Source organism: Prinia subflava, chromosome Z (assembly GCF_021018805.1).
Source record: "Prinia subflava isolate CZ2003 ecotype Zambia chromosome Z, Cam_Psub_1.2, whole genome shotgun sequence".
NCBI lineage: Eukaryota > Metazoa > Chordata > Aves > Passeriformes > Cisticolidae > Prinia > Prinia subflava.
The window spans coordinates 50,314,003-50,341,304 of NC_086283.1; the positions used below are offsets into that span (position 1 = coordinate 50,314,003).

General features: G+C 38.9%; 1 protein-coding gene across 3 annotated transcripts; it reads left to right on the forward strand.

Moving 5' to 3' along the window:
• Positions 1–1,308: 1,308 nt before the first annotated feature.
• Positions 1,309–26,265, forward strand: NAA35 (N-alpha-acetyltransferase 35, NatC auxiliary subunit). Of its 3 annotated transcripts, none has more exons than XM_063423688.1 (23): positions 1,309–1,437; positions 2,748–2,891; positions 5,736–5,769; positions 7,205–7,319; positions 8,411–8,485; positions 9,570–9,737; positions 10,538–10,604; positions 11,295–11,338; positions 11,919–11,969; positions 12,722–12,805; positions 13,620–13,734; positions 14,119–14,297; positions 15,364–15,423; positions 16,725–16,831; positions 17,060–17,126; positions 17,715–17,813; positions 18,997–19,175; positions 20,811–20,947; positions 21,890–21,957; positions 22,189–22,329; positions 23,940–24,062; positions 25,173–25,253; positions 25,729–26,265. In XM_063423688.1, exons 2-23 carry the CDS (start codon positions 2,768–2,770, stop codon positions 25,786–25,788), a joined length of 2,178 nt encoding a protein of 725 aa, XP_063279758.1. In that variant the 5' UTR covers positions 1,309–1,437; positions 2,748–2,767; the 3' UTR covers positions 25,789–26,265. The 3 variants fall into 3 exon arrangements, with proteins under 3 accessions (XP_063279758.1, XP_063279759.1, XP_063279760.1); XM_063423689.1 differs by having other exon boundaries at positions 1,385–1,468; XM_063423690.1 differs by having other exon boundaries at positions 1,436–1,523.
• The last annotated feature ends 1,037 nt before the right edge of the window (positions 26,266–27,302 follow it).

Here is a 27,302-nt window from a genome sequence, read left to right on the forward strand (position 1 = left end):
ATAAGTATCTGCTCGTTCTACCATGACACCGGGATCATTAGAAGAGGTCTGCTGTATTGTTGTATGTCACTCTTGGAATCCCGTGTAAGTACAGTGCAGCTGTGAGCCATCAGACGCTCCAACAGCCATTAAACTAAAGATAACTTATTCTTTCCGATAAAGTTGGTTGCTGTCGTGGTTCTAACTGGAGCTCTCACTGAAATTTCTTCTCCTGCTTACCACCAAGCACAAATGCTCTGTACTTTGCATGTTGAATAGAAAGGATAAAGTTAGTGCTTTTATTTTAATCTCTAACCTGTTTCCCAAAATCTTGGAGACGAAATCTATTTAAGATAGCCTCTACCAGGTCAGTAAAGCACATTAGCCTCTGTCTTTTACCTTGGTGATCTTGGCCTGAAACTGAAAGTATTCAGTCCGTGCTCTAAAACCGTAGCTCCCTAAGATATCATCTCACGTCACCTGGCTTCCCCCTCATCAGACATAATCAACACATCTCCGTAGACGCTGTACAGAACACCGAGTTACGTAACCTCAAGCTCATGACGTTCATTAAAACGGAGTGGAAAAGGAAGGGGAGGAAACGTCTAACAGAGAAAAAAAAAAAAAAAAAAAAAAAAAAAAAAAAGCCTGATTCGAGTTGCTTTCAGTTCAGCCGCCACCCGCTCAGCCCACGGCGCCAGCGCCGCACGTGCACCGCGCCGCGGGCGGGCAGCGGCAGTACCGGCCTGCGGGCCGGGCCGGACCGGGCCAGGCACCGGGACCCTGCTGGCAGCGATTCGGAGCCACAGAACGGGTCAGGCTAGAAGACACGAGGTCATTTGGTCCAAACTGTCTGCTCAAGCAGAATCATCCAGGAGCACGTGGCACAGGCTTGTGGCTAGACAGTTCTTCAGTATCCCCCGTGAGGGAGACTCTCTGGGCAATCTGTTCCAGTGCTCGGCCACCTGCACGGTAAAGCAGCTCTTCCTCGTGTCCAGGTGGAACTTCCTGTGCGTCAGTTTGTGCCGCTGCCTTTTGTGCTATTGCTCGGCACCACTGAGAACAACCTGGCTCCGTCCTGTTGACAGACGCCTTTTAGATATTTACACAGCCGTCGCGACAGCCCTGGAGCCAGACTCTGTGCCCGCTGTGGGGCAGCACCTCGCGGCACCGGCATTGTCCCCCTACCCCCACCACGCCCGGGGCCCTCATGGCGGCCGAACCTGCACCGCGCTGGGCAGAGCCGCCGCAGCCCCGTCCCCGCCCCGCTTTCCTCGCGGGCGCAGCGGGTGCCGAGTGCCGCTGCCCCGGCCGCTCTCGCCCCGCCTCGCCGCTCACGGTAAGCGGCGGCCGCGCAGGGGCGGCCGGGGACGGGGAGGGGCGACGGAGCGTCCCGTGTGCGGCTGCGCCGGGGCGCTGGGCCGGGTCCGTGGGCTGGTGGCGGCGGCGGCAGCAGCGGTGGGTCTGCGCGTGTGCGGCGGCGGCCCAGGCAGGAGCGGCGGGCAGGCGGCGGCGTGGGGCGTAGCGGATGAGGGCCGCGGAGGGTGCGGGGCGAGGGGCGCAGGCAGAGCCCGCAGGGGCGCCGAGGGAGGGATGGAGGAAGGGGGGCCCGCGGCGGTGCCGCTGCCCCGCAGCGAGGCGGGCGGCGCGCTGGCCCCTCCTCTGCGGTGGGGAGGAGGAGCCGTGCGGGCGGGCGGCGGCGCCCGGGGGCTGCGGGAGGCCCGCTGAGCTGCGCGGCGGCCGCAGCTCCCGCAGCCGGAGTTGTGGTGACCTGTGGGAAGAGGAGAGCCCGAGGGGCCTGATTGTCCCGAAGTGCAAGGGGGAAATTAATTTATTTTAATGGTTTTCCCACATATTTCCTCATCCCAGCCCGCTGAGCCTGGCGATCCCTGCGGTCTCTTGAGAGCTAGTGACACCCTGAGGGCCCCGACGGGGACAGAGCCGGGCTGGGACGAGGGGACCCCGGGGCTGCTGTTCAAAAGCCTTTTGATCCTCCCCTTTGTTTCTGATAATTCCCGATGCCCGGGAGGTCTTCTGCCACCGGGGCCTTTGACGCGTCCGTGGCGGCGGTGGTCAAGCTGCTCAGAGCTTGCCGAGCTCGCAGCTCTCTCTTGCTGAGCTCCGTCAGCACAAGGGGAGTTCAGCATTGCTCATGCCTCACAGGCAGGCTGACCGGGAAAGCGTGGAAGTCCTCAGGGCTGCCCGCTTGTCGGGAGGTTGCTAAAGAACAAAACCAGTTCGAAATAACTGGTCGGTGGAGTTTAAAACTTACATTCCAGTCTGAACTTGCTCAGCTTTGGTGCCACAATCTTGATACTGCTTTCTGCTAAAGAAATCGGAGGAAACAAGCCTTTTTTCAGTTTTGCAGTGCCCTCTTTTTATGTTGGAGAGCAATAGGAGGATGTATAGTCTAATAGTATTAAAGAACAAAAAGAAAATTTTAATGTCTACATCTGTTGTTATGCTTCTGATTTTATTTCTAATTTGACAGTAGACACTTTAGTATGGGTCTGTACAGCTGATGTTTTGCTGTCCTTAGTTTTTGATGTTTCACAACCTACAAGCTACTTGTAAAAAATTATGTGTAAGACATGCTTTGTCTTAGAGTTTTTTTATTAATAAAGGTTTTTCTGTTGGCCCTATATAACAGCAGATGTTTAAATAAAATGTCAGTTCATTTCCCACTCTCACCTAGTTCTTGAAAAGAAAAAAAAATATTCCCACGAACCACTTTCTCTAATTTGTGCAAATATATGGTGTCTCTGCAGGAATTTAAAGGTGCAGCATCATGGTTATGAAAGCTACAGTAGAAGATGATGATTCAGGATGGGAACTTGGTATGCCTGACAAGATGGAAAAGAGTAATACCAGCTGGATAGATATAACCCAGGATTTTGAAGAAGCTTGTAGAGGTGAGTTGTGGTCTTTTCATTCTAGGAGAACTTGGAATCCTTTGAAAGGTCTAAGCATAGATCTTTGAGCTCTTTTGAGCAATAGTTTGACCGAGGTTCAAGCTTCAGATGAATGAGCTACATTGATTTTGTGTTAGCTCTGAGGTTGGAATAATCATGAACTACCTCACTTTGCTTTCTCTTCCAGATTACATTAATACCTCTTTAGTTAAAGTTTTTTCATCTTATGCATTTTTGCATCTGTGTTTTTTCCTTTGCAAAGATTTCTTCCTGTCTCTTCTGCCAAGTGGAAATGTCATTCTTGCATGCAGAGTCAACACTCTGTTTCTTTCTTGTATATTTTTGGATCTCCACGATCCAGCAATTAATTTAATTCATCAGTGCATCATTTTTTGTCTTTGAAACAAGTCTGTGTTTTTGAACTGTTTCAACGTGTCTCAGTAACAGGGAAGCAGTTGCTTCTATTTAAAAACAGCGCCTTTATTACTGTTAGGTACTACTGCTAGTTTACAGTTTTTTCAATTGATTTTGTGATGGCTCTAGGAAAAAATAAATATAAAAACTGCATCTTACCACACAGAATATTACATAATGATAAACACAATTTCTGTATATTATTTCTTTATGTTTTTCTAAATTACTTATACATAATTATTTTTCTGTATTACTTATATCTGTGTACCCATCAAATATATCTAAAGACTTCTTTAAAAGTTACTAGGAAAAGCAATCCTTTCAGTAGTCTCCTGGAAAAAACTAAGGACCCTCAATAAGGGAGCAGAAGGAACAGCTGTATTCCAGGCTATTCAGATGCTACTGTTTCACAGAATAATCATCACAAAATGATTTGGTTGGAAGGGACACTAAAGACCATCTCATTCCAACTCCCCTGCTGTGGACAGGGACCCCTTTCATCCAGCTGTGTTGCTCAAAGCCCTATCCAGCCTGGCCTTGAACAGTGCCAGGAATGGAGCATCCAAAACTTTTCTGGACAGCCTGTTTCAGTGACTCACCACCTTCACAGTAATATCTAATTATATCTAATATCTATATCAAATCAATATTATATATATATTATATATATCAATATTATATTATTATTGATATATTATATATATATCAATATCAATATATATCTAATCTATATCAATATCTAGTCTAAATCTCTTTTAGTTTAACAGCATTTCCCCTTGTACTGAGCTTGTCCGTGTAAGAAGTCCGTCTCCAGCTCTTTTCTAGCCTTCTTTTATGAACTGGAAGGATGCTAGATGGTCTCCATAGACCCTTTTCTTCTCCAGGCTGAACAGCCCCCACTCTTTCAGCCTGTCTTCATAGGAAAGGCGCTTTAGAATTTTTCCATTCATTTTTGTTAGCCTCTTTTGAACTTGCACCACCAGATCCATGTCCTTCATGTGCTGGGACCCAGAGCTGTATGCAGGGTTCCAGGTGGGGTCTCACCAGATCAGAGAGACAGAATTCCCTCCCTCCCCTGCTGCCCACAATGTTTCAGGTGCAGCCCAGGGTATCACCTTTTTGGGCTGTGAGTGCACTGTGTGCTTAGTAATTCTAAAAATTCTTTAACTGCTAGAATATCAGAGAGAAGAGGCCACACTGCACTGGGTTTTTTTAGTCTTTAAGTCTTGAAAGTGCTTTGTAAGTAAAAGCAGGAGTGTCATGGGTTGACCTGGGCCAGATTCCAGGCACCCACCAAAGCTACTCACTCCCCTCCTGGAGGTGGACAGAGGAAAGAAAGTTTAATGAAGTTTCATGGATTGCAAAAAGGAGTGGGAGACATCACTCACCAAATACTGTTATGGGAAATCAGGCTCAGCTTAGAGATATGAAGTGAATTACTGACAAAATCAGAGCAGGATAGCGAGAAATAAAACAACCCCTTAAAAACAGCTTCCTGCCACCTCCTTCCAGCTCTGCTTCCTACCCCAGCAGCACAGGGAGACAGGGAATGGGGGTTTTGGTCAGTTCATCACCCAAGGCTTCTCCCACTGCTCAGGGAGGGGAGGTGTTTCCCTCCTGCACCGTGGGGTCCCTCCCATGGGAGAAAGTTCTCCATGAATTTCTCCAATGTGAGCCCATCTCACAAGCAACAGCTCTCAGTGACCTGCTGCAGTGTGAGTCCATCCCACTGGCAACAGTCCTCCCAAAACTGCTGCAGCCTGGGTCACTCTTCCATGGGGTGCAGTCCTCCAAGGGCAGGCTGCTGCAGCATGGGAGCAGGGCTCCTCTCTCCCCAGGTCTCCCATAGGTTCCCAATCCTTCCACAGGCATCCAGCTGCTCCAGTGTGGGTCTCCTCCATGGGCTGCAGGTGGATCTCTGCATCCTTGTGGTCTTCCAGGGTCTGCAGGGGCACAACTGCCTCACCATGGTTTGCACCTGGGGCTGCAGGGAAATCTCAGCTCTGGCACCTGGAGCATCTCCTTTTGCCTCGTTCTGCACTGACCTTGATATACACTGGGCTCTTCTTCATCTGCAATTAACATTGTGCAACTTTTTGTTTTTCTTTCTTCTTAAATCTGTTACCACAGAGGTATTACTGTTTCTAATTGCCCAGCAGCATGTCCATCTTTGGAGCCACCAGGGATTGGCTCAGTTGGACATGGAAGAAGCTTCTGGCAGCTTCTCACAAAAGCCATCCCTGGTAGCCACCCCCCAATAAGCTACCAAACCCCGGACATACAAACACAGTGAGAGTAGAAATGCCTGATTTAATTCCCACAGCTTGTTCTCTCTTGGCATAAGGCAGTTCGGTGTGTGACAAGACTGCTCTGGAAAAGTTGTGTTAGTAGGATGATTGTAATTGTTTGTTTTGTCATGTTCCTTTGTAGAACTGAAGTTAGGAGAACTGCTTCATGACAAGCTGTAAGTATGTGTGGGATGATTCTGGTTTTTAGATAAGATTACTGCAGACATGTTAATGTTGCCTAATAACTAAGCTTTTTTAGACTTTTACTTTAAAGTATTTGAAGTACATAGAATAGCATACATTCTTAGCACTGTGTATATGCTACATCTGTATGAATGCTGAATGTGTCTGATGCTTTAAGTGTAATACATTTTTCAATATGATTGAAATTGTGTTTCAGAAGTTCATGACGCATTTTATGATCTGTGGTGATATGTGTGCACTATTTTATGGGACATATTTTATGAAAAAAGAGTAGAAAGAGTAGAAAGATTTTAAGCTTGGTTGCCTCAAATGTCGTTTTCAAGTATTTGATAAACAATCAGTATGATTTAATGCAACTTAAATAACATGTTAAAGTAGAAAGTGAGAAGTCTACACATTGAAAGAATATTTCAAAGAGAAGGATGTGGTAAAGACTTGCTGAATTTATTAAAGAATGATGAATTTAAGAATTTAAATATTTTAATGATCAAATTCTTCTTCTTAGTGAAGGTGTTCACTTGAGTAAAGAAGAAAGTTATATTTGAAACTAATAGCTGAGAAAGCAGGAGCACACTATGAAATGAAAACCTGCTTAAAAGTGTATGCAAGGATGTCACCAGCTAGTTACTTAGTTGATTCAAAGCACACTTTCAGGTGTAGTTTTATACATAAGAGTATTTCAGAGCATATACAGCAAATACACTTTTCAGACTTTAAATGTGCCACGTGCAATAAACTTTTTATATTATAAAGATTGTTGCAGGAATTCTGATGAATGTTATGGTAAAGTGAAGCACTGTATCTCTTCATATGTAGGCTTTTGGTGTGGCACTTCTGCAAGCTTTTATGCGTTGACTACAAGTGATATGTTGTCATGTGCTGAGGGTTTGGTGGTTTTTTTAATCAGTTTTCTTAACATGCCCATTTTAAACAAAGCTGGTATATTCAATATGTATTAGTCTATGTCATGTATATTGTCATTAGTGTAGGGGGGACATCTTGGGTGTGGTGTGGTAAAGAACAGCTTGTTCAGTTAATATCAATTTATGATTTTACATGATGTTTAAGAGGATGCTATGAAGCTTATAAAAACAAGTGTGCAAAGAGATAGTAGTGGAATATTTTACTCAGGAGTGTTCTTCATCCTTAGAGAAACGCTAATAATTTTCTTTTACTTTTCTTTTCTTTTACTTCATCTCTTTTCCTATGAACTTAAGAGATGAGAGATCCTTAACTTCCTGAAAACCATGCTCTCTGAAGATCAGTACTAATGTTTATATACCTTATTGTCCATGGTCAGAATACAGTGTACTTGGTTTGTCTTCCTATGTTCTTTTTCATTAGTTTGTGAAGACTATTTTGAATAAAATAATTACATTCAGCACATTTTTTAATTTGTGTTCTTAGTTTTGGTCTTTTTGAAGCCATGTCTGCCATTGAAATGATGGATCCCAAGATGGATGCTGGTATGATTGGAAATCAAGTTAACAGAAAGGTTCTTAACTTCGAGCAAGCTATTAAGGTTTGTGTGAATTTCCTGGGTTTGCCTGCACTGTAGAAATACAACATTTTGTCAAATTACAGTTAAGCACAATACAGCATAGTTAATGTTTTCAATCTTCTCTTGAAATTTATGTTTTTCTTTTGGATAATTAAGTAAAAAATAGCTTGTGATGTTTACCTTTCTTGTTACCTGCCTTATCACAATGATGCCAACTCTTCCAGTGAAAAGTACTGTGAAATTATTGGGTATTGATACCTCAAGTAAATATATTTCCAACATTGTTTTGCAAGTCACTCTGTGCTTCCCCAAAATGTGTCTTTTATATGAAGATGTATTGGTTAGCTTCTATTTAACCTGAGTGGAAACTAACTTCCTTACAAAAGCTGGAAATTAACAGTTTATCATTCTTTGAGTTTATCAGCATTGAACAGAAGCTGAATAATTTACCAGCACTGACAGTAATTATTAACTTCTGATTAATGATCAAGGTGAATTGGAGGACACAGGTTGAAAGACTTGCTGTTATTTTGCAAAAAAGTAATGCACTCAGAGTGAAAGTATTTTTTTATGGTGAACATTTGGAATAGAGTCAGAGAACTCCATAAAGCACTGGCTAAGTTATGTAAAATGTATGCAGGATTGCATACATTGGGCAGATTAAATGATCAAAGTTGCAGCCTTTTGGGTGTTGACCTTTAAGGCAGTAAAACACTACAAGTATTTCCAGTTTAAAAAGCAGTCTACAAAGAATTGGTCCTGCATATTATTCCTTGTTCAATCTTTATTATGATTATACTGTTTTGTGATTTTACTGTTAGCAGTTAACTGGTTTTAAGTTTTTCTTGGTTAGTAATAAATAAGAGTTGTTACTTTAACATCTCTTTAGGTAGTTTTATGTTTGGTCAGTGTTAACTGATGGGAATACAGAGTTTTTAATAATTGAGTCATGTGAAGCTGATCGGTAAAGCTAGTGGTGTACAATTACTCTGAAGTCTTAAACAAATTTTAACTTCCTTTTGGGCTTTGGTACAAATAAGTTGCATTTTGCCTGTGTGCTTCCATAGTACTTAGTATTTTGTTTGGGGTTTTTTGTTTGTTTCTTTTCTAAGGATGGCACCATTAAAATAAAGGATCTCACGTCACCTGAGCTGGTAGGAATAATGGACACGTGTTTTTGTTGTTTGGTAAGCATTTTTCTGTTCTTTAGATTAGATGTTTTTTCTTTCAAAATAAAATCCTTTAATCCATCTTCAAAAAAAAAAAGGGAGAAAATACGTACATATATTTTAATCTCCATTTATTTATTTGCTTTCTATTATGAAAGGCTTAATTTTGATTTTTAATTTTTTTTACAATAAGAAATATGGAAGATTGCTGGTAGCGCCTTAAAACCTTTAGAAAGGCTTTATATCTTCTAATTTTATAAATGTATGTTACCTGATTACCTGCTGTGTATTGATGTTTGACTCTGTTGGTTGCTGAGCGTGCTGTAACTGGTAGCACTCTGTTGCTCCTTTCTGAGTGTACAGAAGCATTCAGAAGAAAGAAAATGAATACATTTAGAAAAAAATAGTTGAATATCAGTTACTTATTAATTGCTTTTTTTGTGTATATGCTTTAATTTCCTCAGTAAATTATTTTCAGTTTCTTCATCAATTATTTTCTGTTACTCTTTAAAATTACATCAATAATATTATTTTTAAAACATTTCCAATCAGTTTAGTCAGAAAGACGTAAAGATAATAGGATATCTGATACAGTATAACATCATTTGTTTTCTACTGGTCCCCAAAAGGGACAGTGCTGATATTAAAAATATGGTTCTACTTTATTCTTTGCTATTTCAAGATAGAAATTTAAGTTACTGAATCTTTCCCTGTAGCTTAAAGAAACATGAAAGTGGTAGAGAGAGGGGATTGTGACAAGAAACTCCAGGTTGTAAAAGAGAGAACATCAGTGACTTGTCTCAAGTCATTTGCATTTTCCATTCACTGTTTATGCAGAAAAAGTTTATAAATGTGAAGGTCTCCTAACATAATGTCATATCCAAATCATGGGATTGGACCTGAACTTTATAGCAGAGGCTTATCCATCACCAGAATTCTAGGCTTGAAACACCTTCGCTTGCCCTTTTTTGGTACTTGGAAGGTTGCATTGATAAGGAGTTTCTTAATGAGTGTTTGAAGTACAGTAAAATGGAAAAAGAATGGATCTGTAAAATGAGGACTTGGCTGTCATGAGTAAAACATTTAATTTCCTTTTCTCTAGATAACATGGTTAGAAGGACATTCCTTGGCACAGACAGTATTCACTTGCCTTTACATTCATAATCCAGACTTCATAGAAGATCCTGCTATGAAGGCTTTTGCTCTTGGAATCCTAAAAATCTGTGATATTGCCAGAGAAAAGGTGAACAAAGCAGCTGTTTTTGAGGAGGTATGTGTTTCCCATCTCCTGGTGGGGTTAAATATACATTATACCACAATGCAAAGTAAAACAGTGTATTAGTGACATTTGTTAGTGTTTTATTTGAGAATACAGTAGAAATAGCAGTTTATCATCCTAAAAGTATTAGACTGAATACCTTTAACATGCAGTTTTCCCTAATGAAGATGTTGCATTCTCTCTTCTGTATTTTCCTTGAATACTGGAGCCACATAAGTATTTTACTCAAGAAGAAGTGCAAGTCTTGTGCTTAACCATTTGAAATCTGTCTCAGTTGTGATTTTCTTCCAGTTTATTTTTTTTTTATTTTTCTGTGTTAAGATAGTCATGATTGTCTTTTGTCTAAAATGTCCATCTGGCAATGAGCTCAGATTCCTGTTTTCTGTGCTCAGAGAAATCTCTGTTTCCTCTGAGCTTGGAGAAGTCACTCTCGCTGACCATGTCTAAAATGCATCAAATACTACTTTGCAGCTATAGTTCTTGTAACATTTTGGTTGGGTGTCACTTGATGAAAATATGAAGGGCATATTAGTATTAAGGATTTATGCAGAAAATAATTACCTCAAGCTGGATTTGGGTGGAAAAGTCATTCAGTGTATTCATTCTGAGTATATTCAGTTGTGTAGAATAAATCTGGACTTTTATACTTGATGGAATTAAACAAAAGCACATCCCGTGTACACCCCCAACCACTCCTCCAAAAGAGAAAAAAAGGCAAAAATACCCCAATCTGAAAATGCAACTACAATGTAACTGCAGCTTGTTACATCCTTGGTTTTGGTTTTTTTTAGGAAGATTTTCAGTCAATGACTTACGGATTTAAAATGGCCAACAGTGTGACAGATCTTCGAGTTACAGGTACAGTGTGCTTTTTCTTTGTATCTGTCCAGCAGCCTCTTTTTCATTCTAACATGTGGTTACCTTCAGACACATCTGATTAACTGCTAGGAGTGTCAGCTGTTAAGTTTGTTTGTCTTGTGGAAATTGCTGACTTGATAAAAAAGAGAAAAGGTTCAGTTTGTCTTGTTAAGTGCCTGAGAAACAGAAGTGCTTTGAGATGTGCCAATGAAATGGCTAGGCATGAGGTCATCATGGTATAGATACAGACCAGTGGAAAATGCATTGCCTGAATTCTGCTTTCTTGCCTCACAATCCAGTGTCCTCCAAACAGGCTGCTTTAGGGAAAAAAGCAATCTAGTAGTTCTGCAGCTGTGAATACATATGTTATTTGGTACGTACAAAAGTATGTATGTTAATCTTTTGATGCATTTTTTTAATGTGTATTTGAGCTTCTCGTAGATTTATTTTTGAAAAGTTTGTGCACACTTTAGCTTTGCATCAGTTGCTCCGTATTCTGATTTTTGATTGCTCCAAGACATCCCCACCACTCCTCACAAAATTATTTTTTGTCTAGTCTTTGGCTAATGTATGTAAAAATGTAAAGCATTTTTAAGTTTGATTTTCCCCTCAAAACATCTTTTCTCCTGAGTGGTGTAGGTGTGCCTAGGAATGCTTCTCAGCTTTTAATCATGCTGTGATTTTTTCCAGGTATGCTGAAAGATGTAGAAGATGACCTGCAAAGAAGAGTGAAGGTATTGTTTTCATGTTTGTCTTGTCAATTATATTTCAGGTGTACTTAACATAGGTTTGGGGAAGGGAGTTGGGTTATGAGGAGTGAAGGAGGTTTGTGTCATTATGGTGGGGTTTTTGAAGAACTGCCATAGTGGTTTCTGTAACATGCTTTTAGTTTGTCTAGCTAAATCTTTAGACTTTATTTGTAAACTCTTCAGTACTTGCTTCACTGGTAGTAGTAGCTGGAATCGTGATGTAGAAAGTAACACTGGGCTGGGACACGGAAAGTAGGTATATAACTTTTATAAGGTTTTAGGCAGAGATACTATCTAATCTTAAAGAAGTTACTTAATTTTCCTTTACCACAGCTTACAATGTAAACTGTTCATGCTTTGCTTATTTGTGGAATTTACTGAGATAGATCTTATTACTATAGGAGAGTCATTCAAGTACCTGGATTATATATTAAGAAATTTTGAATTTGAAAACTGACTTTTTGAGTTATTTAAAGGGTGATGTTTTAGAGAAGGCAAAGGGATTTTATCAGTAGCTTCCCTTTGCAGTTTTTAGTAAATTATCTGACATTTCTTCACTATGCAGAGCACTCGAAGTCGTCAAGGAGAAGAGAGAGATCCGGAAGTTGAACTTGAAGTAATGATTTGTTTGCTTTTTTCCTGGATTTCATGGGTGCAAATGGGATATTTAAATATGGGATAACCACACCCGTGCATATAAGAAGCAGCCAGGAAGTGACACCCAGGAGCATGGGGAAGAGCTGGCAATCAGCAGGACATGCCAGTTAGGGCATGCCGAGGCATTTTGTGTGACAGTTTGTGCTGGGAGGGCAGGAGTCCTGTGGGAGTTCCACGTACCACAATATAAGAAAGCCATTAAGGTTTCAGAGAGCATCCAAAGGAGGGCCATGAGGATGTTTGAGGGCCTTGAGGGGAAGCTGTATGAGGAGCAGCTGAGGGCACTTGGTCTGTTCAGCCTGGAGTTGAGGAGACTGAGGGGAGATCTCATTGCAGTTACAACTTCTCGTGAGAGGAAGAAGAGGGGCAGGCACTGATCTCTTCTTTGGTCGTGACCAATGACAAGACCTGAGGGAAGGACCTGAAGTTGTGTCAGGGAGGTTTAGGTTGGATGTTAAAAAACGTTTTACCCAGAGAGTGGTTGGGAGGTGGAACAGGCTCCCCAGGGAGATGGTCACGGCACCAAAACTCTTTTGAGTCCAGGAAGATGTGGACAACAGTCAAGCACATGGTGTGACACTTGGGATGGCCTTGTGCAAGGCCAGGAGTTGGCCTGGATGTTCGTTCTGGGTCCCTTCCAACACAGGATGTTCTATGATTCTATGATCTAATACCTACTGCTTAGTAATTACCAGTATAATTTTATTACAGCATCAACAATGTTTAGCTGTCTTCAGCAGAGTCAAGTTTACCCGTGTCTTACTGACTGTCCTAATAGCATTTACAAAAAAAGAGGTACGTTCATTTGGCATCTGTGTGTTTGCATTGGGATCCTGGGAAATGCTATTTTTCATTCTTTAAGATCAGGCAATTACTGTGTAGATTCAGGAGATTTGAATTGATGTGGATGCAGGTAAAGTTTTGAATAAAGCCTTACGGTGGCAAATACTCAATTTTTGTTCAAAGTGGGAAACACAGGGAAGGCTAGTAGCTGTCATTATTATGGTCAATATATATAATATATAAAATATTCATTACAAAACATTTAAAAATATTTATGGATTTCTAATTACTCTTTTTACACTCTTGGGTGAAACGTCTTGCTTGAGTTCAGTCCCTTCCTGTGGAGTTACCTGACACTGGGCAGCATTTTGTCTATATCAAAAGAACTGTTAGCTTTTCCTTCCATGTGATACTGAATTTATATCTAGACATCTTTGGTCTGAGAAGAGGAATTTAATAGCATTTCATACAATTTTCCTGTTTTTTGAATATAAGGTTTCCTAATTGCTGAGAGGGGAAGGAACTTCATGTTTAAAGGCAAAGGGATAGAACTGCCCCTCCAGGCAGACTCTCGTGTATACCAGACTTTCAGTTGTAATTATCATAAAGTCTTACATAGCAAAACGTACAGCACTGAATTTATGTACAGATACATAAAATACAAAGAATGCTACAACACAAAAATGTTGGGTTCTTTGGTTTTTCTTCCAGAACTGATCTTGTAAGAATATCACAATCTTAATCCCTTCTTTTTTTAATACTAACGTACATTAGATGGTCAAAATGTATTGGTTTGTAATGTTAATAATTGTTTCCTGCTTTTCAGACAAGTGCAGTTGCAGAGGCTCAGAAACTAATGACTCAAGCAGCTGACTTGCTCTCTGCTATACACAATTCACTGCATCATGGTATGCAGGCACAGAATGATACCACTAAAGGAGGTATGTATCAAATGACACTGCTTTTTTCCTTTTTTAATTTTATTTGACCAGGTGGTGGTTCTTCTGAAAGCAATAGTGTCATTTTAAAGCCAGAGATAATGTGAACTTTTGATCAGGTGCATGGCACTTAGAATCAGTGTATATGCCATTTTAAAGTAGGGAACAGTACCTCACTGTTTGTAGAGGTGTATGTTGAGGTGTTGAGGACTGAGTTTTTTTAAAGAGTAATCTTGGTCTTAGTTATGTTATTGGAGTCTCAGGAAGTTAACTGTCACTTCAAGAATTCATTTTACTTAATAGAATGATTTGTATTATTGAAGAGGGTTCTGAAAACACAACTTATATGCAGCTGTTCTCTGTCTCTCTCAACTCCTCCTTCTTTAGACCATCCTATTATGATGGGGTTTGAGCCACTTGTTAATCAGAGGTTGCTGCCACCAACTTTCCCTCGATATGCAAAAATTATTAAAAGAGAAGAAATGGTCAATTATTTTTCCAAACTAATAGACCGAATAAAAACTGTGTGTGAAGTAGTCAACTTAACTAACTTGCACTGTATACTGGTAAGTATGAATATTTCTTATTTATTGCCAAAAATAAGATCTGAAAACGTGACTTGCAAAAAAAATTCGGTATGTACATGCTGTTCCTCACTGGAGAGAAGACTGAGCACTACATATGTACTTGGTATTTTTCACTGTTAGGTACGCTTTCAAATTACTATCCTTCCTGATAATTACTACTTTTCTTCTTTTGACAAAAGACCTTTCCTCCTCTCAAACCTCACACTTTTCCTGTATTTTGTTAAATAATTATGCATCTTAGTGGCAAAGGCCATACAAGTTACTTTGGTTGAAGAGCTGTGTCTACAGCATCAGAACATAATTCTTTGCTATATGCCTGATATTTTTCCAAATTCATTAAGCAGTATTCTGCACATGTGCCTATAACACAAGAGAGCACTAAATAGGTGTTTAAGCATGCAGTTCCCTAAATAGGCATCAAGTTAAGCACCTGCTTATATTCTTTCCTGAATAACTGATGTTACTCTTAGTTATGGCTTACATTTATTAGAAGGCATCTAAATGCTTGAACTATTTTTTGGTATCCGTGCAGTCACTGACTGATAAAAAGAGATACAGTTACATCAAACCTCTTGTCTTGCTATTTCCTGTTGTTTGCTTGAAGCATCTGGCACCAGTTAAACCTTACCTGGATTTCAGTCAATTTCTTTAAATCAATTCTCAGTTTTGTTCAATACCTGGTGCATTACATCATGATCCTAACAATCTCATAGTATTTCTTTCTGTACTATCATCTTTCTGTGTGCTGCATTTGAAAATCCAGAAATCTTTTTGTTAAGTAACAAGTAATTGCAGAAAATCTTCATAATATATTCTGTTCTGTTCAAGGTATTCATGGTCTGTTTCGTACAAGTTGTATAAGCTATGCTATATTTGTGTATGCTTTTAAACAAAATATAGGTGTATTTACACAGTTGTATGTGTAAGAAAATGTAAGGAAAGATGCAAGAGTGTGTGTGTAAAAATGATTTGGTGTATATTTATACATATCTAAAATGGCATATTAAACTGATTTGGTTTTTTTCTTCTCCTACATATACATTAGGACTTCTTCTGTGAGTTTAGTGAGCAATCACCATGTGTTCTTTCAAGATCCCTGTTACAGGCAAGTCCGGATTATGTCTATTAATAAAATACTCCTGTATTCATTATAAATTTCTGTTACTAAGTATATCAATAATTTGCATGTAAGTTAATAATATTTTGGAGGTGAAAAATATTCTGGTGATATTTAAGTATTAGGTATTGTGGAAGAAATGCTTTGCTATAAGGATGGTGAGGCATTGGAACAGGTTGCCTAGAGAACTTGTGGATGCTCCACCAAGTGTTCAAGGCCAGGAAGGTGTCCCTGCCCATAGCAGGGGGTTTGGAACTAGAAAATTTTAAGGTCTATTCAAGTACAAACCTTTCTGTGATTCTGTATATGGAGGATTATGTTCTGATCTATTTTTTAAATAATTTTTGAATACTGTTGATCATTTTTAGTATGTGCTAATTAAAACATGAAACATTTTTTTCCTCCACCATACAGCTATGCCTGTACACACATTTTTATGCTGCTCTCCATGTGCTGTGCCATTTTGGGGCTGCTATGTGTATTCATCTCCCTATTTGGACAGAACTTAATGTATATACTGCTTCCATTGCTACAACAGTAAAACTGATGGTTGGTGCAGAACAGGCTATTTCTTCTCACTGCTTCTCTTACCTTGAAAGTGCATTATACATTCCTTAATTCTGAATGAGTAATTCTTCTAGGAGTTTTTGATGCTAATAGTGTGCCCCTAGAGGCCAGAACTTCTTTACGTTTGATCCCTATTAAACCAGGTGTAGAGCCAATGGACTGTAACTATGGGCAAGTAAAATGTGTTCATAGTGTGTGTGTTCTCACCTTCCCCTACATGTGTTTGTGTAATCCCTGGGTGCCTGACAGCAGAGGTTTTTCTTCAACTGCTGAAGAACCATATAAGAAAGAGACACAGCACTCATGGAGGGAAGTTAAATGAGCATCAGACGTGACTGATATAAGCAGTAGCATCCAGAGGGATTGAAAAACGTTGGCAGTAGTCTGGAGACTATCTTACCTGCCTCCAGAGAAGGCACATGTTGTACTCTAATCTTCAGAAATGTCTGATTTATCATCTTCAAAGTCCAAGAAATAAAACCATTCTCCATGCACTCTATTACACCATAGAACTGTATTTGGTATCCTGGGAATACCACAAAAATGTCAAATCTCAATATTTCTGAGTCTTTAACTTTGCACCTAGTTGAACCATTTTAATCCTTAAAGTAATCTTATAAGTTTCTTATATATAAAAGGTATTGCCAGAGCTTTCTATTAGTAATTCTAGAGCATTACTTTTAACTTAAAACATGTTTCTAAAAACACATCTTTACTTTCAGACGACTTTCCTAGTAGATAACAAGAAGGTGTTTGGCACTCACCTCATGCAAGACATGGTAAAAGACGCCTTAAGATCTTTCGTCAGTCCTCCAGTACTTTCTCCTAAGTAAGTGGATCTTGAGTGTACTTGTATGTGTTTACATGTCTGATGAAAAAATATTTCTGCTTACAAATGCAATGACAAATGTACAAAAACCATACATTTCGTACTTGGATCTCATGTATGAAGGAGTCAGTTGCTGTTGCTGCACTCATGTTCCTTCTTTTGTTTTGTGATGCATAGACAGGTGGCTTTTATAAAAAATATGTATGTACATGGATATTTCCTTTTTAGGTGTTGTCTTTATAATAACCACCAGGCAAAAGACTACATTGATTCCTTTGTCACACATTGTGTTCGGGTAAGTGTTCATTCCAATTACAACATATGTGTGTGTGAGCACTTGGCAGATTTGCATACATTTGAAAATGAGACCAGTTGTTTTATACACCTGACATGAAGGCAAAATTGAAGAACACGCTCCAGCCCCTCAGTGTCTGTCTTGTTGTAAGAGATGAAATGAACACAAGATTTGAGGTGAGGCCTCACCAGTACTGAGTACAGAGGGACAACCACTGCCCTGGTCCTGCTGGACACAGTGTTTCTGATATAGGCCAGGATGCCATTGGCCACCTTAACCACCTGGGCACATGGATTTAGGCATAAGAAAATGCCCCAAGTATTTTCCCTCTTTTGTCCCAAGCATTTTGCTCTGGTGACCTTCCTAAAGGATGTTGACTCAGTCTCACATTGACTTGTGTATGGAGAAATTACCTCTTGCATCACTCCAGAGTTTGTTTTCCTGCTGATTTGCACTTTGTAGAGAGTATTAAGGAACCCACCTCCTAATATAGATGTATAAACCAGGTGCCTAAATAGACATCATAGTACTTCTCCTGTAGTTTCCAAGTTGCATTGATTATTTAAAATTACACTTTGCTTCTTTCAGCCATTCTGTAGTCTCATTCAAATCCATGGACACAACAGAGCTCGTCAGAGAGATAAACTGGGTCACATTCTTGAGGAATTTGCCACACTACAGGATGAGGTAAGCAGCAGGCCAGCAAATTTTCTTTCCAGGTATATTGCTACCAGAATGAAGCATGGTACTAAATTCTAAATGAATGATGCAAAATCCTTAAGATAAGGATTCCTAAAATTTAGGACAAGAAGTTGTGAGGATGCGTCCAAAAACTTTGTGCTAGATGTGTTGAACAAAATCATACTACATTTTTAAGATTAACTTTGTCCAGTAAGTAGACTTCTGGAAAACTTGTTGTGATGCAATTTAATGGTAACTGCACAGCTTTTAGTCTCTATCATGCTTATGACTGTCAGTCTGCAAGAGGTAAGCAGGGGGAGATAGACAAGGCGTGCTTACAAGACTCCTTTGAAAATTCAGCCTTATACCTACATAAGATGTAAACTGAAAAATTTTATAATAATTAAAGGAAAGTAAAGAAATAACTCTTCAAAATACATTCTTCAACTGATTTTGGACATCTCTCAAGAATAGGGAGAGATGAGAAGAAAAAAACTATTTTCTCCTGCTGGAAATATGTTTCTTCAGCAGTGAGAGTCATATAATAATAAAATATTTTTCAAGGTAGTTTGAGTTTGTTGCAGTATTGGAGCTGAAGCACTGTTTTTTTCATTTTGTAGCAGATGATATGGATTGTTCTGTTTAGGATTACTGAGGATATTCCAACTGTGAGAGACTTCGTCTTCCATACAACTTGCTTCTTAAGAAAAAAGTGGTCTTAGCAGTATTTTAGTTAGTCTTGTGGAACACAGTGTGTTTCTTGCGTATAAAGGTTATGAATTTATTTTTTCAATGCAGCTAAGTTTTTTTAAAAAGGAGAAGTAATTATTGCCAATATAGAACAACGAACAACAGCGTGTAAGCAGTTCTGAGTTTGTGCTCAGGTGACTGCTTATGATCTATATACAAATGCATTTAAAAATTACAGGTTTTACTCATCTAGTGTTCTTGCTATATTCTATATCTGTATAGAATATTTTTATTCTGTGCAGCAGATTTTACTTAGTTGAGTATCTTTCAAGTATTCTGACAGTTCTAGACTTACTTCCATCTTGTAATCTGGAGCATAAATTTACCGGCCCAATTTGTTAAGATGTGATTAAGATTTTTTTTCTGGCTTGGGATGCTGTTTCGGTCATATTTTTCCTGCTCTGTCTTGGAGTTATTTTTAATTTTTTTTTCTCTGCAGGCAGAGAAAGTAGATGCAGCGCTTCATAGCATGTTACTGAAGCAGGAACCACAAAGGCAACATTTGGCTTGCTTGGGCACCTGGGTCCTGTATCATAACCTCCGTATTATGATACAGTATCTTCTCAGTGGCTTCGAGTTAGAACTTTACAGTATGCATGAATATTACTACATCTATTGGTAAGAAGATGCCTTACTGACACCTCCCTGCGTGGAGGGATGCTCCAAGAGAGCTGTAATTAAACATATTTGAAGGAGGGACTTCAAATACAATTTTATAATGTCAAGCTTGATCAACACTTGGTTTGGTTTACCTATTTATAGTATTAAGTATATATAGTATATAGAGACCATTGGTCTCCAGTTTTTTAGACTTTAACAGTGTACTTTTTTTTCCTGAAATAGTAGTTCTCAATCTGTTTAGTCTTTTGGCATAAAGTCTTCTATTGACAATGAATGAAGAGTGTGCCGATTTTGGTGGACAAGAGCATGGAGGAGAAAAGCAAATTCCTTTATTCTTTTCTTTGTATCCTTCATAGTATTAGAATCAATAATCTTATTGGTCTCTACTATTCTGGAAAAGTTCTGTGAAGTTCTAAGTTCCTTAATAACTGTAATCTGAAAGTTGACTAGCTAATATTAACTTCTTATCTGGGATATATTTGAAGAGACACCTTCCACCTTTAGTGAAAATTATCACATTATTTGGAGAGAGAAAACTTCTATTTTTCCACTTTCATTCACATTATTTTTCATGGTTAATGGCTTGCGCCATAAGAGAGTTTTTTTTAAAAATTATCAAGAGATTTCTGTGTAAGCCATAAACCTTCTTACGGAAAGATTTAAACAGTTCAAATGACAAAAACTTCAATACATTGCATTTCTATGTTGTTTCAACAGTGGATTAAGTATTAAGTGAGGAAATTAACATTCCAGAAGTTACCAGAAGATTGCGATATTCTTGAAGTAGAAATTCAATAAGCAATACCAACTTCTGTAGGAGACAGTATTTTTTTTAACTGCCCATATTTCCCTCCACCATTTTAATAAAACCACTCGTAGTTGGAATTGTCATGTCAACTGCTTTCTTACTTAAGTGAAGAAAAAAAAAGAGAAGCAGTTTCTAAGAGGTAATGTGCAAATGAAACTAAAATTTCTCTGCAATTTTTCATCTGATTACAACTTTTTATAACTATTACTACATTTTTAGTGTGCTCCAAATCTGTATTTTTTTCTATTTTTCCCTTATTCCTTTTGATTTGAAGTCAGTTAAGGTATTTACTGGACTCACTTCCACTTTCTAACAAATGCTCCTAAAGCTGTCTCTTTACCTCTGAAAGAACTGCATATGGATGTTATGTGTCTGTGGGCTTGGCTCCTTCATCTAATAATTCAGTTTTTAATGCTTGAAAAAGCCAGTAGTTACCTTGTTTCTCAGCATAACAAGTAATAACAAAAGTAGAAAAGGTATTAACATAGTATCCTTAAAAAAAACACTTCCTTTGCTGGGGGAAGAGTTCTAGAAAAATTTGTTCTTATAGGAGTTTTGAAATACGAAGCTTAGACTTCACTTAGTAAATGTGTAAGAAGCTTGTGTATCTTGAGTTGTTTGTGGTTGAATCCACACCAGAACACAAACACAGACTGATTCCAGTGTTGGTTCCAGCCATGCAAAACAGAGTTTTCATGGCCCATGCATTGTCCTTTGCTAGGACATGTCCTTTACCTCTCGGAGCAAGTGCCTTGATGCTTGGCAGGGTGTGTGCAGCACGAGTGCACTGTCGCCTGTAACAGCTTCATGCCACCTCTGTGCAGGTATCTCTCCGAGTTTCTCTATGCCTGGCTGATGTCAACGCTGAGCCGCGCCGACAGCTCTCAAATGGCAGAGGAGAGGATAATGGAGGAGCAGCAGAAAGGCCGTAGTAGTAAGAAAACAAAGAAAAAGAAGAAAGGTACCTAGGTGTAGTGTTAAGACTTCTTTTTTTTTCTCTTTCGTGCAGCCATGTAGAATTAAAATTAAACAACCAACACAAATATGGGTAGGAAAAATATCCCAATGTTTATGAAAGCTGAATGTAAAACCTTTAAAGAATTTTCTATTTATTTAGTTACCTTTTTACTTTAAAAGAGATCTTTCGGAAAAACACCAACTCATTTATATTCAGTTTGATCAGTTGTGTTATGTGTTGGACCTTCTCAAGAGTTTATAATTCCTGCAGAATTATGCTTTTAGTGACTCTAACTAGATTCAAACACTAGACTTTCAGCATATTTCTGTAATTTCTATTTGGCTTTAGGAGTTCTTAAAGCATGTTTCTTAATTTTACAATAGTGAGCTTGCCTTTCTTTTCCTTGTCACCTTTTCAGGGGTAACAAACAATTGGATATGAACAGCTGAGGATCATATCAACTAAATTCCCTTGTCTCTAGAAGCTCAGAAAATCACTAATGTACTTAAGGTGCCGAGTGTTTTGCAGTTTGGCACTAATTAAACACCAGAAACTAAAGGAAATCTTACAAGAATGCTGTCAGGATTATTAGAATGAAAAGTGCTTTAACTTTTAGCCCTAGAAGTCAAAAAGATCCATGAACTAGGCCTCTTGTGTACAGACTGTAAGTGTGAGGCTGTTCAGTGTTTTATAATGTTATGGGAATACCACTGACCAGTTTATTCCATTACGAGCAGAATTATGTTCATGTAACTGGTGTGTCCTGAGGTATCTGATGTAACCAAGTGAGCAAAAATGCATGTCTAGGCTTTGTATACTTCAGTTATTTGAAGTGTAATTGAGAGTTATGTGACTGTGGAAATTTAGAAGAACTCAGTTGTTCTGAAATTAATACATGTACTGATGCTGATTTTAAAAAAACGTGTTTTTATGTAAAATTTGCAGTTCGCCCTCTCAGCAGAGAGATCACCATGAGTCAAGCATACCAAAATATGTGTGCTGGGATGTACAAGGTAACTCACTTGTGTTCTGTTTGTTTCAAATTTTTTATAATAAGATCTTGAATACATTGGACACCTTCTTTCTTTGTAGTGCCACTAGAAATTAAGTTCAAATTTACAGTTTTCTGTGGTAAATTCTCTACAGTTTTTCTATCCTTCCAGTAATAGCTAAATCACAATTCTGATCTTCTCACAGCAAAATATGACATAAAGTAATACTCTTCACTGTATTTATCCTTTTAGACAATGATCGCATTTGACATGGATGGCAAAGTAAGGAAACCTAAGTTTGAACTGGACAGTGAGCAAGTTCGATATGAGCACAGGTTTGCTCCATTCAACAGTGTTATAACACCACCTCCAGTTCACTACTTGCAATTTAAAGTGAGTAATCTTCAAATGTGGTGCTGCCCTTGCTTTTATAGAAGTCATTTACTTACCTGCTTTAAATATCATTGTCATAGTAAAAAGAGCCTCAAAGTTCAAATTGAAGCTGTGTCACAATGGCAAGGACTTCTAGCTTTACTTTTGTGCAAGAAAGAGACATTGCATTGAAGTCTTCATAAACTTGGATACTCAGATGTTTAGAAATTGGTCTGAAATGGCAATTTAAGATGCTTCTGTTGATTTGCATGAAAATAAAAGCTCTTGGAAGTCTGTTAACAGACTTCTTGGCTGTGGTTAATTATAGCAGCATGTTTTTATTAGTGCAGCAAGCAAAGGGAAAAATAAAGTTAGGGTGGTGTTTAGAAGGGACCAGTGGAGGCTTGTCCTGTCCAGTCTCCTCCTTGAAGTATCATTATAAATCACATTACCTGTATCTTTGTCTAGCCAATTCTGAAAAAAATCAAGGTTTGAGATTTTCCAGCCTCTTTGGTTAAACCTGATCCAGTTACTTTTTTCTGGTCCCTTAAGTCATAGGATAACTGATTGAGGGCTACACTACTTTTTTCCTAATGCCCAGTCTGAATTACAGAGCCACAACCTGTGGCCTCTCATGTTACATTGTTTGCCGTTATGAACAAGGAGTCTTCATCTTCTGACTGCTTTGTAACTGTCTTTCAAGTAGGTGTAGGCTGCTATTAAAATTACCTATTAGCATCCTTCCTATCTAACTGAAAATGTCCAGGTCCACTGACCTCTCCTTGTGGCTTATATGCTCTACTCCCCCAGCCATTTCCACATCTCACCATCTTTCTTGAACTGAGTGGTTCCAGCCCTGGATGCAGTATTTCAGATAACAGAACACAAATACTGAGTTCAGGACGATAACCTTCCTTGATACCCTGACCATACTCCTGCTTGTATACTCCCGTAGGAGGCTTGTCTGATTCATAGTAGGAGCACCTTGTTGGCTCATATTCAGCTAGGTGTTTGCAGTACCCCTGGGTGCTCACCCATCTGGTTATTGGTCTCACTTGTGGGGTTAGTCTGAACTGAAAGAGTGCTATTTTCTATTCCAGTTACTCTCCCCAGTTTAATGTTATGAGCTGTTGTACTGGAAACTAAGAAATTATTACGTTTCCTCCTTGTCATTAAAAGGTTTTTAATCCCTAATCAAGAACAGAAAGAGTTGGAAGAATCAAAATTATATAAAATTAAGTTTTATACAGTTTCAGCATCTGGCTTCCTGTAGCTTTGAGTAAACAATATACTTACTTTTTTCTCCTATTTTTTTCCTGTAATTTCATTCCTTGTTGTGTGCCACTACTAAAGCAAATGAAGGCCAATGTTCAAGAGAGAGACGGTTTTATAAAGGTTATGAGAATTTCATTATGTTTTGTGGCGCTGTAATAGTTGAGCACTATGTTGTTGCTTGAATTTTGCCATTCTAAATAAAAGTTTTCAACTTCAATTTTGATTTTTGAAATAGTATTTAGTTGACATAATTCTTCTCTTGAATATAGTGCTGTGATAAAAACAATCTCCTGGCAATTTTTAATTTCAATTTTATATATTTTAACATGTATTTATGTTCTCCTGTATCACATTAGGAAATGTCTGATTTAAATAAGTATAGCCCACCTCCTCAGTCATCGGATCTCTACATGGCAGCTAGCAAGCACTATCAGCAAGCTAAAATGATTCTTGAGAATATTCCAAATCCAGACAATGAGGTAAGACTGAAATACTAGGAAAAGGACTATTTGCTCAAAATAGAGTAAGTGTTTGTTTTCAGCTGGATCTCCCTGAGATCCAAGTGTACTTCATCAGAATGCTGAGCAAAGCTGAGTGCTTTGATGAAGGAGTAGACAGTGCAGAGTGGTGGCATCTTGCACAGCGGTCTGTTTCAGCATGAAGTTATGCTCACTGTTAAAAAAAAATTCTCTCTGCTGAGGACCTGAGATTCTGGATAGCAGCTTATGTCCTTACAGGTTGCCTTCTAGCTCCTTTCTAAAAGCATAGCACTTTAAAAGAGACAGTGTTCACAGGCCTGCTGCTAACATGCTAGTTGGCATCTCATAATTCAGATGGACTCCTGAGAGGTGGGGAGGATAGGTTTGAATATTGTTAGGATGAAACAAGGATTGAGTGGCTTGAGTGTGGCACTTTTTCCCTGCAGCAGTTTTCTCAGCACTGACCTGTAAACATGGGTAGGAATCTCTCCCTCTTTGTCCACAGCCTAATGCCTTAGGTGTCTGTGACTGTATTTTGGAGCAAGGAGGATGCTTTTTCTGCCACATCTAAGCAGGTTAAGGATAGTTACGTGATTAGGTCCTCCTGAGAATTTGGGAATCACTTTCTCCTCTCTGGATCCTGGTATTCACACATGAGCTGTCTATTTGAGGCCAAGATAGTTAAGAGGTACTTTTGTGCACATCCAGAGCACTCCCATGCAAAAAGCCACCAGTTTCATACACGAGTTCCTTTTACCATTATGTTGCAATGTTGAAGATTAGACACCTAGAGTGTATCTATACCTTTATTTGCATGAGTGCCACAGAACTTGCTGTAGTTCCCATGTTTTTGTTCAAGAATTGTTATAGATGTGGCTTCTATGGTCTGTTGAATTTTTTTAAAAAGTGACTATTAAAATAAATGTACCTTTCATTAAATTTAATTAATTCAGCTGTTGTACTTAAAAGCAAATACAAAACAGTCTGATCTCTGTTAAACTGATCCTGTAAGAGAACTGCTGTATTGCTAATATGTCAGCTGTACAATATTTGAAATAATTGTGAAGCTAATTGCTTTGACTTGAAGACTTTTTTCTGTTTTGCGTTTAGGTCAGTCGAATTCTGAAAGTTGCAAAACCCAATATTGTGGTCATGAAGCTGCTGGCAGGAGGCCACAAGAAAGACTCTAAGGTAAAGGAAATGCCAGCTCAATTGAACATAAAATGCAATAATGCATACATCAAGGTTGGGTTCAATGATCTGGAGATTTCCCAACATAAAGCCACCACAGATCTCTTAAGAGACAAATGAGCACATTCAAGCCATAGGTACTCTTAAGAACAGGGAGAGTAACTTAATTTATTTTTCCCCTGGAAACAGTTTGCTGTAATTACCTAAATATGGAAAATTCTAACCTTTTCTCAAATATTTTGAGAAAAGAACTGGGAAACGCATGTGGGACAACGACTGATAAGAGCTTCAACAGCAGGCACAAGCAAGCGTAACAGCAGCTTGTGTGAACGAAGTCATGAGTGCTGGCTGCCACAAGGACTATTTTTTTTCAACCTGCTGCTGTTTAATTTTTTTTCTGTCTGCAGACTGTTCTCACTATGAATATTAAATGTAGCAGTACTGCTGTCTAATGTTGTAAATCTTTTCTTTATAGGTTCCTCCAGAATTTGACTTCTCTCCTCATAAATACTTCCCAGTTGTGAAGCTTGTTTGAAGGACAAGAGACTCTTGTTAGGATACCTGAAGAATATCTGTGTAGCAGATACCAGCTCTAGGAGAGGGAATAACTAGTGTTGCACTTGGACTACGAGGGATTTCCAGGATAAAAGTACTGTTATGTGAAATATCTGTAGTCTGCTGCCTTTATGTGATTTGAATGGCAACTGCTGTTTTAAAGTGGTTTGTATAAAGTTTATTGGATTATATGTGTGAAGCTGATTTTAATTTTAATTTTGTTTTATTAAAGAACGTATCTTAGTGGATATTATTACAGATTTTGATCATAAATAACTTTTATTACTGCATTCTGACAAAGTGGTGGGTTAGGATCTGAATAAAAATCATGCAATAGATCCTCATGTCTGATGTGCACAGCTGAGCTACTGCAATTCTGCATTTAACGAAGTCACTCAGATTTTGAGTTTCTGTATTTTTGCTTAACTGTATCAGAATTGTACACTTTACAAGTAGAGACATGTTGGGGTTTTTTTCTCACCACATCATCCAAGCTGAAACAATCGTTATAGCGATCGAGAGCAGATGAAATTTAGTCATTTAGCTATTGAGTGAGTGATTCCCAGTTGGAATTTGTTCCTTTGTCTTTGTTCTCAAAGTTCTGGAGAATCTGCACAGCAGACACTGCAGCAGTCACTAGTAATAGCACCAGCCATTCAGATTTTATTTTACTAACCCTGCAACTTTGTTAAAGTCCTAGTATTTGCTCGTACAAACAAGGGACTGCTCCACTAGCATGATCTTTATTCTCCATTTTTGACTGCAATGGGGCTACTGGATCCTACTGTGTTCTGCAGTAATTTACTGATAGATATCCAAAACAGGAGAAGCCACAAACCTACCCTTGCCTTCCTGGAATTGGTCTGCCTCCCAGGCTTTCAGATGTGAAATAATAGAGATAAGCTGTTGTGCTGTAGCAGAAGAGCAACCTTTTGCTACAAGCAAGGAAAAAATTCAAAAAACTGACATGGCCCTGGCAAAGTCATACCTGGGCCACACAAGCAAATCCTTTGTTGGACAGGACAATTCTTCATTTTGGTGTACAATGACTCTTGCTGTAGGGATGGGGTTGTAACTCCATATTGACCATATGAGACATTTTTTGGTGTTAATCCTATCGGCTAATTTTACTGTGGATTAGTATCACTTCAGCTTCATCCCCTGAGCAGCAGCACTGCTGAGCTAGAGCTTGAAAATGAGTAAGTGGAACACCCCCTTGTCTTATAGCAATTTGCAGCTTCCTGAAATAAGCAGAAGTACTGTCCTGATGACATGTTTTTCCAAATTCTCTGCTAAGACAGCATATCACATTACATGTTTGCTTATCATCATGATTAATATACTTGAATGCTTTCATATAGCTGCCAAAGGAATAAAAAGCCTGGAATATGTAGATGTAAAATGGCACAGAGCATTCCTCTGGCTTCTTGTAAATAGTCACAAAATCGTTTCCATCTTTAAAATCCTGAACTACATGGCAGTAGCTCAAGGACA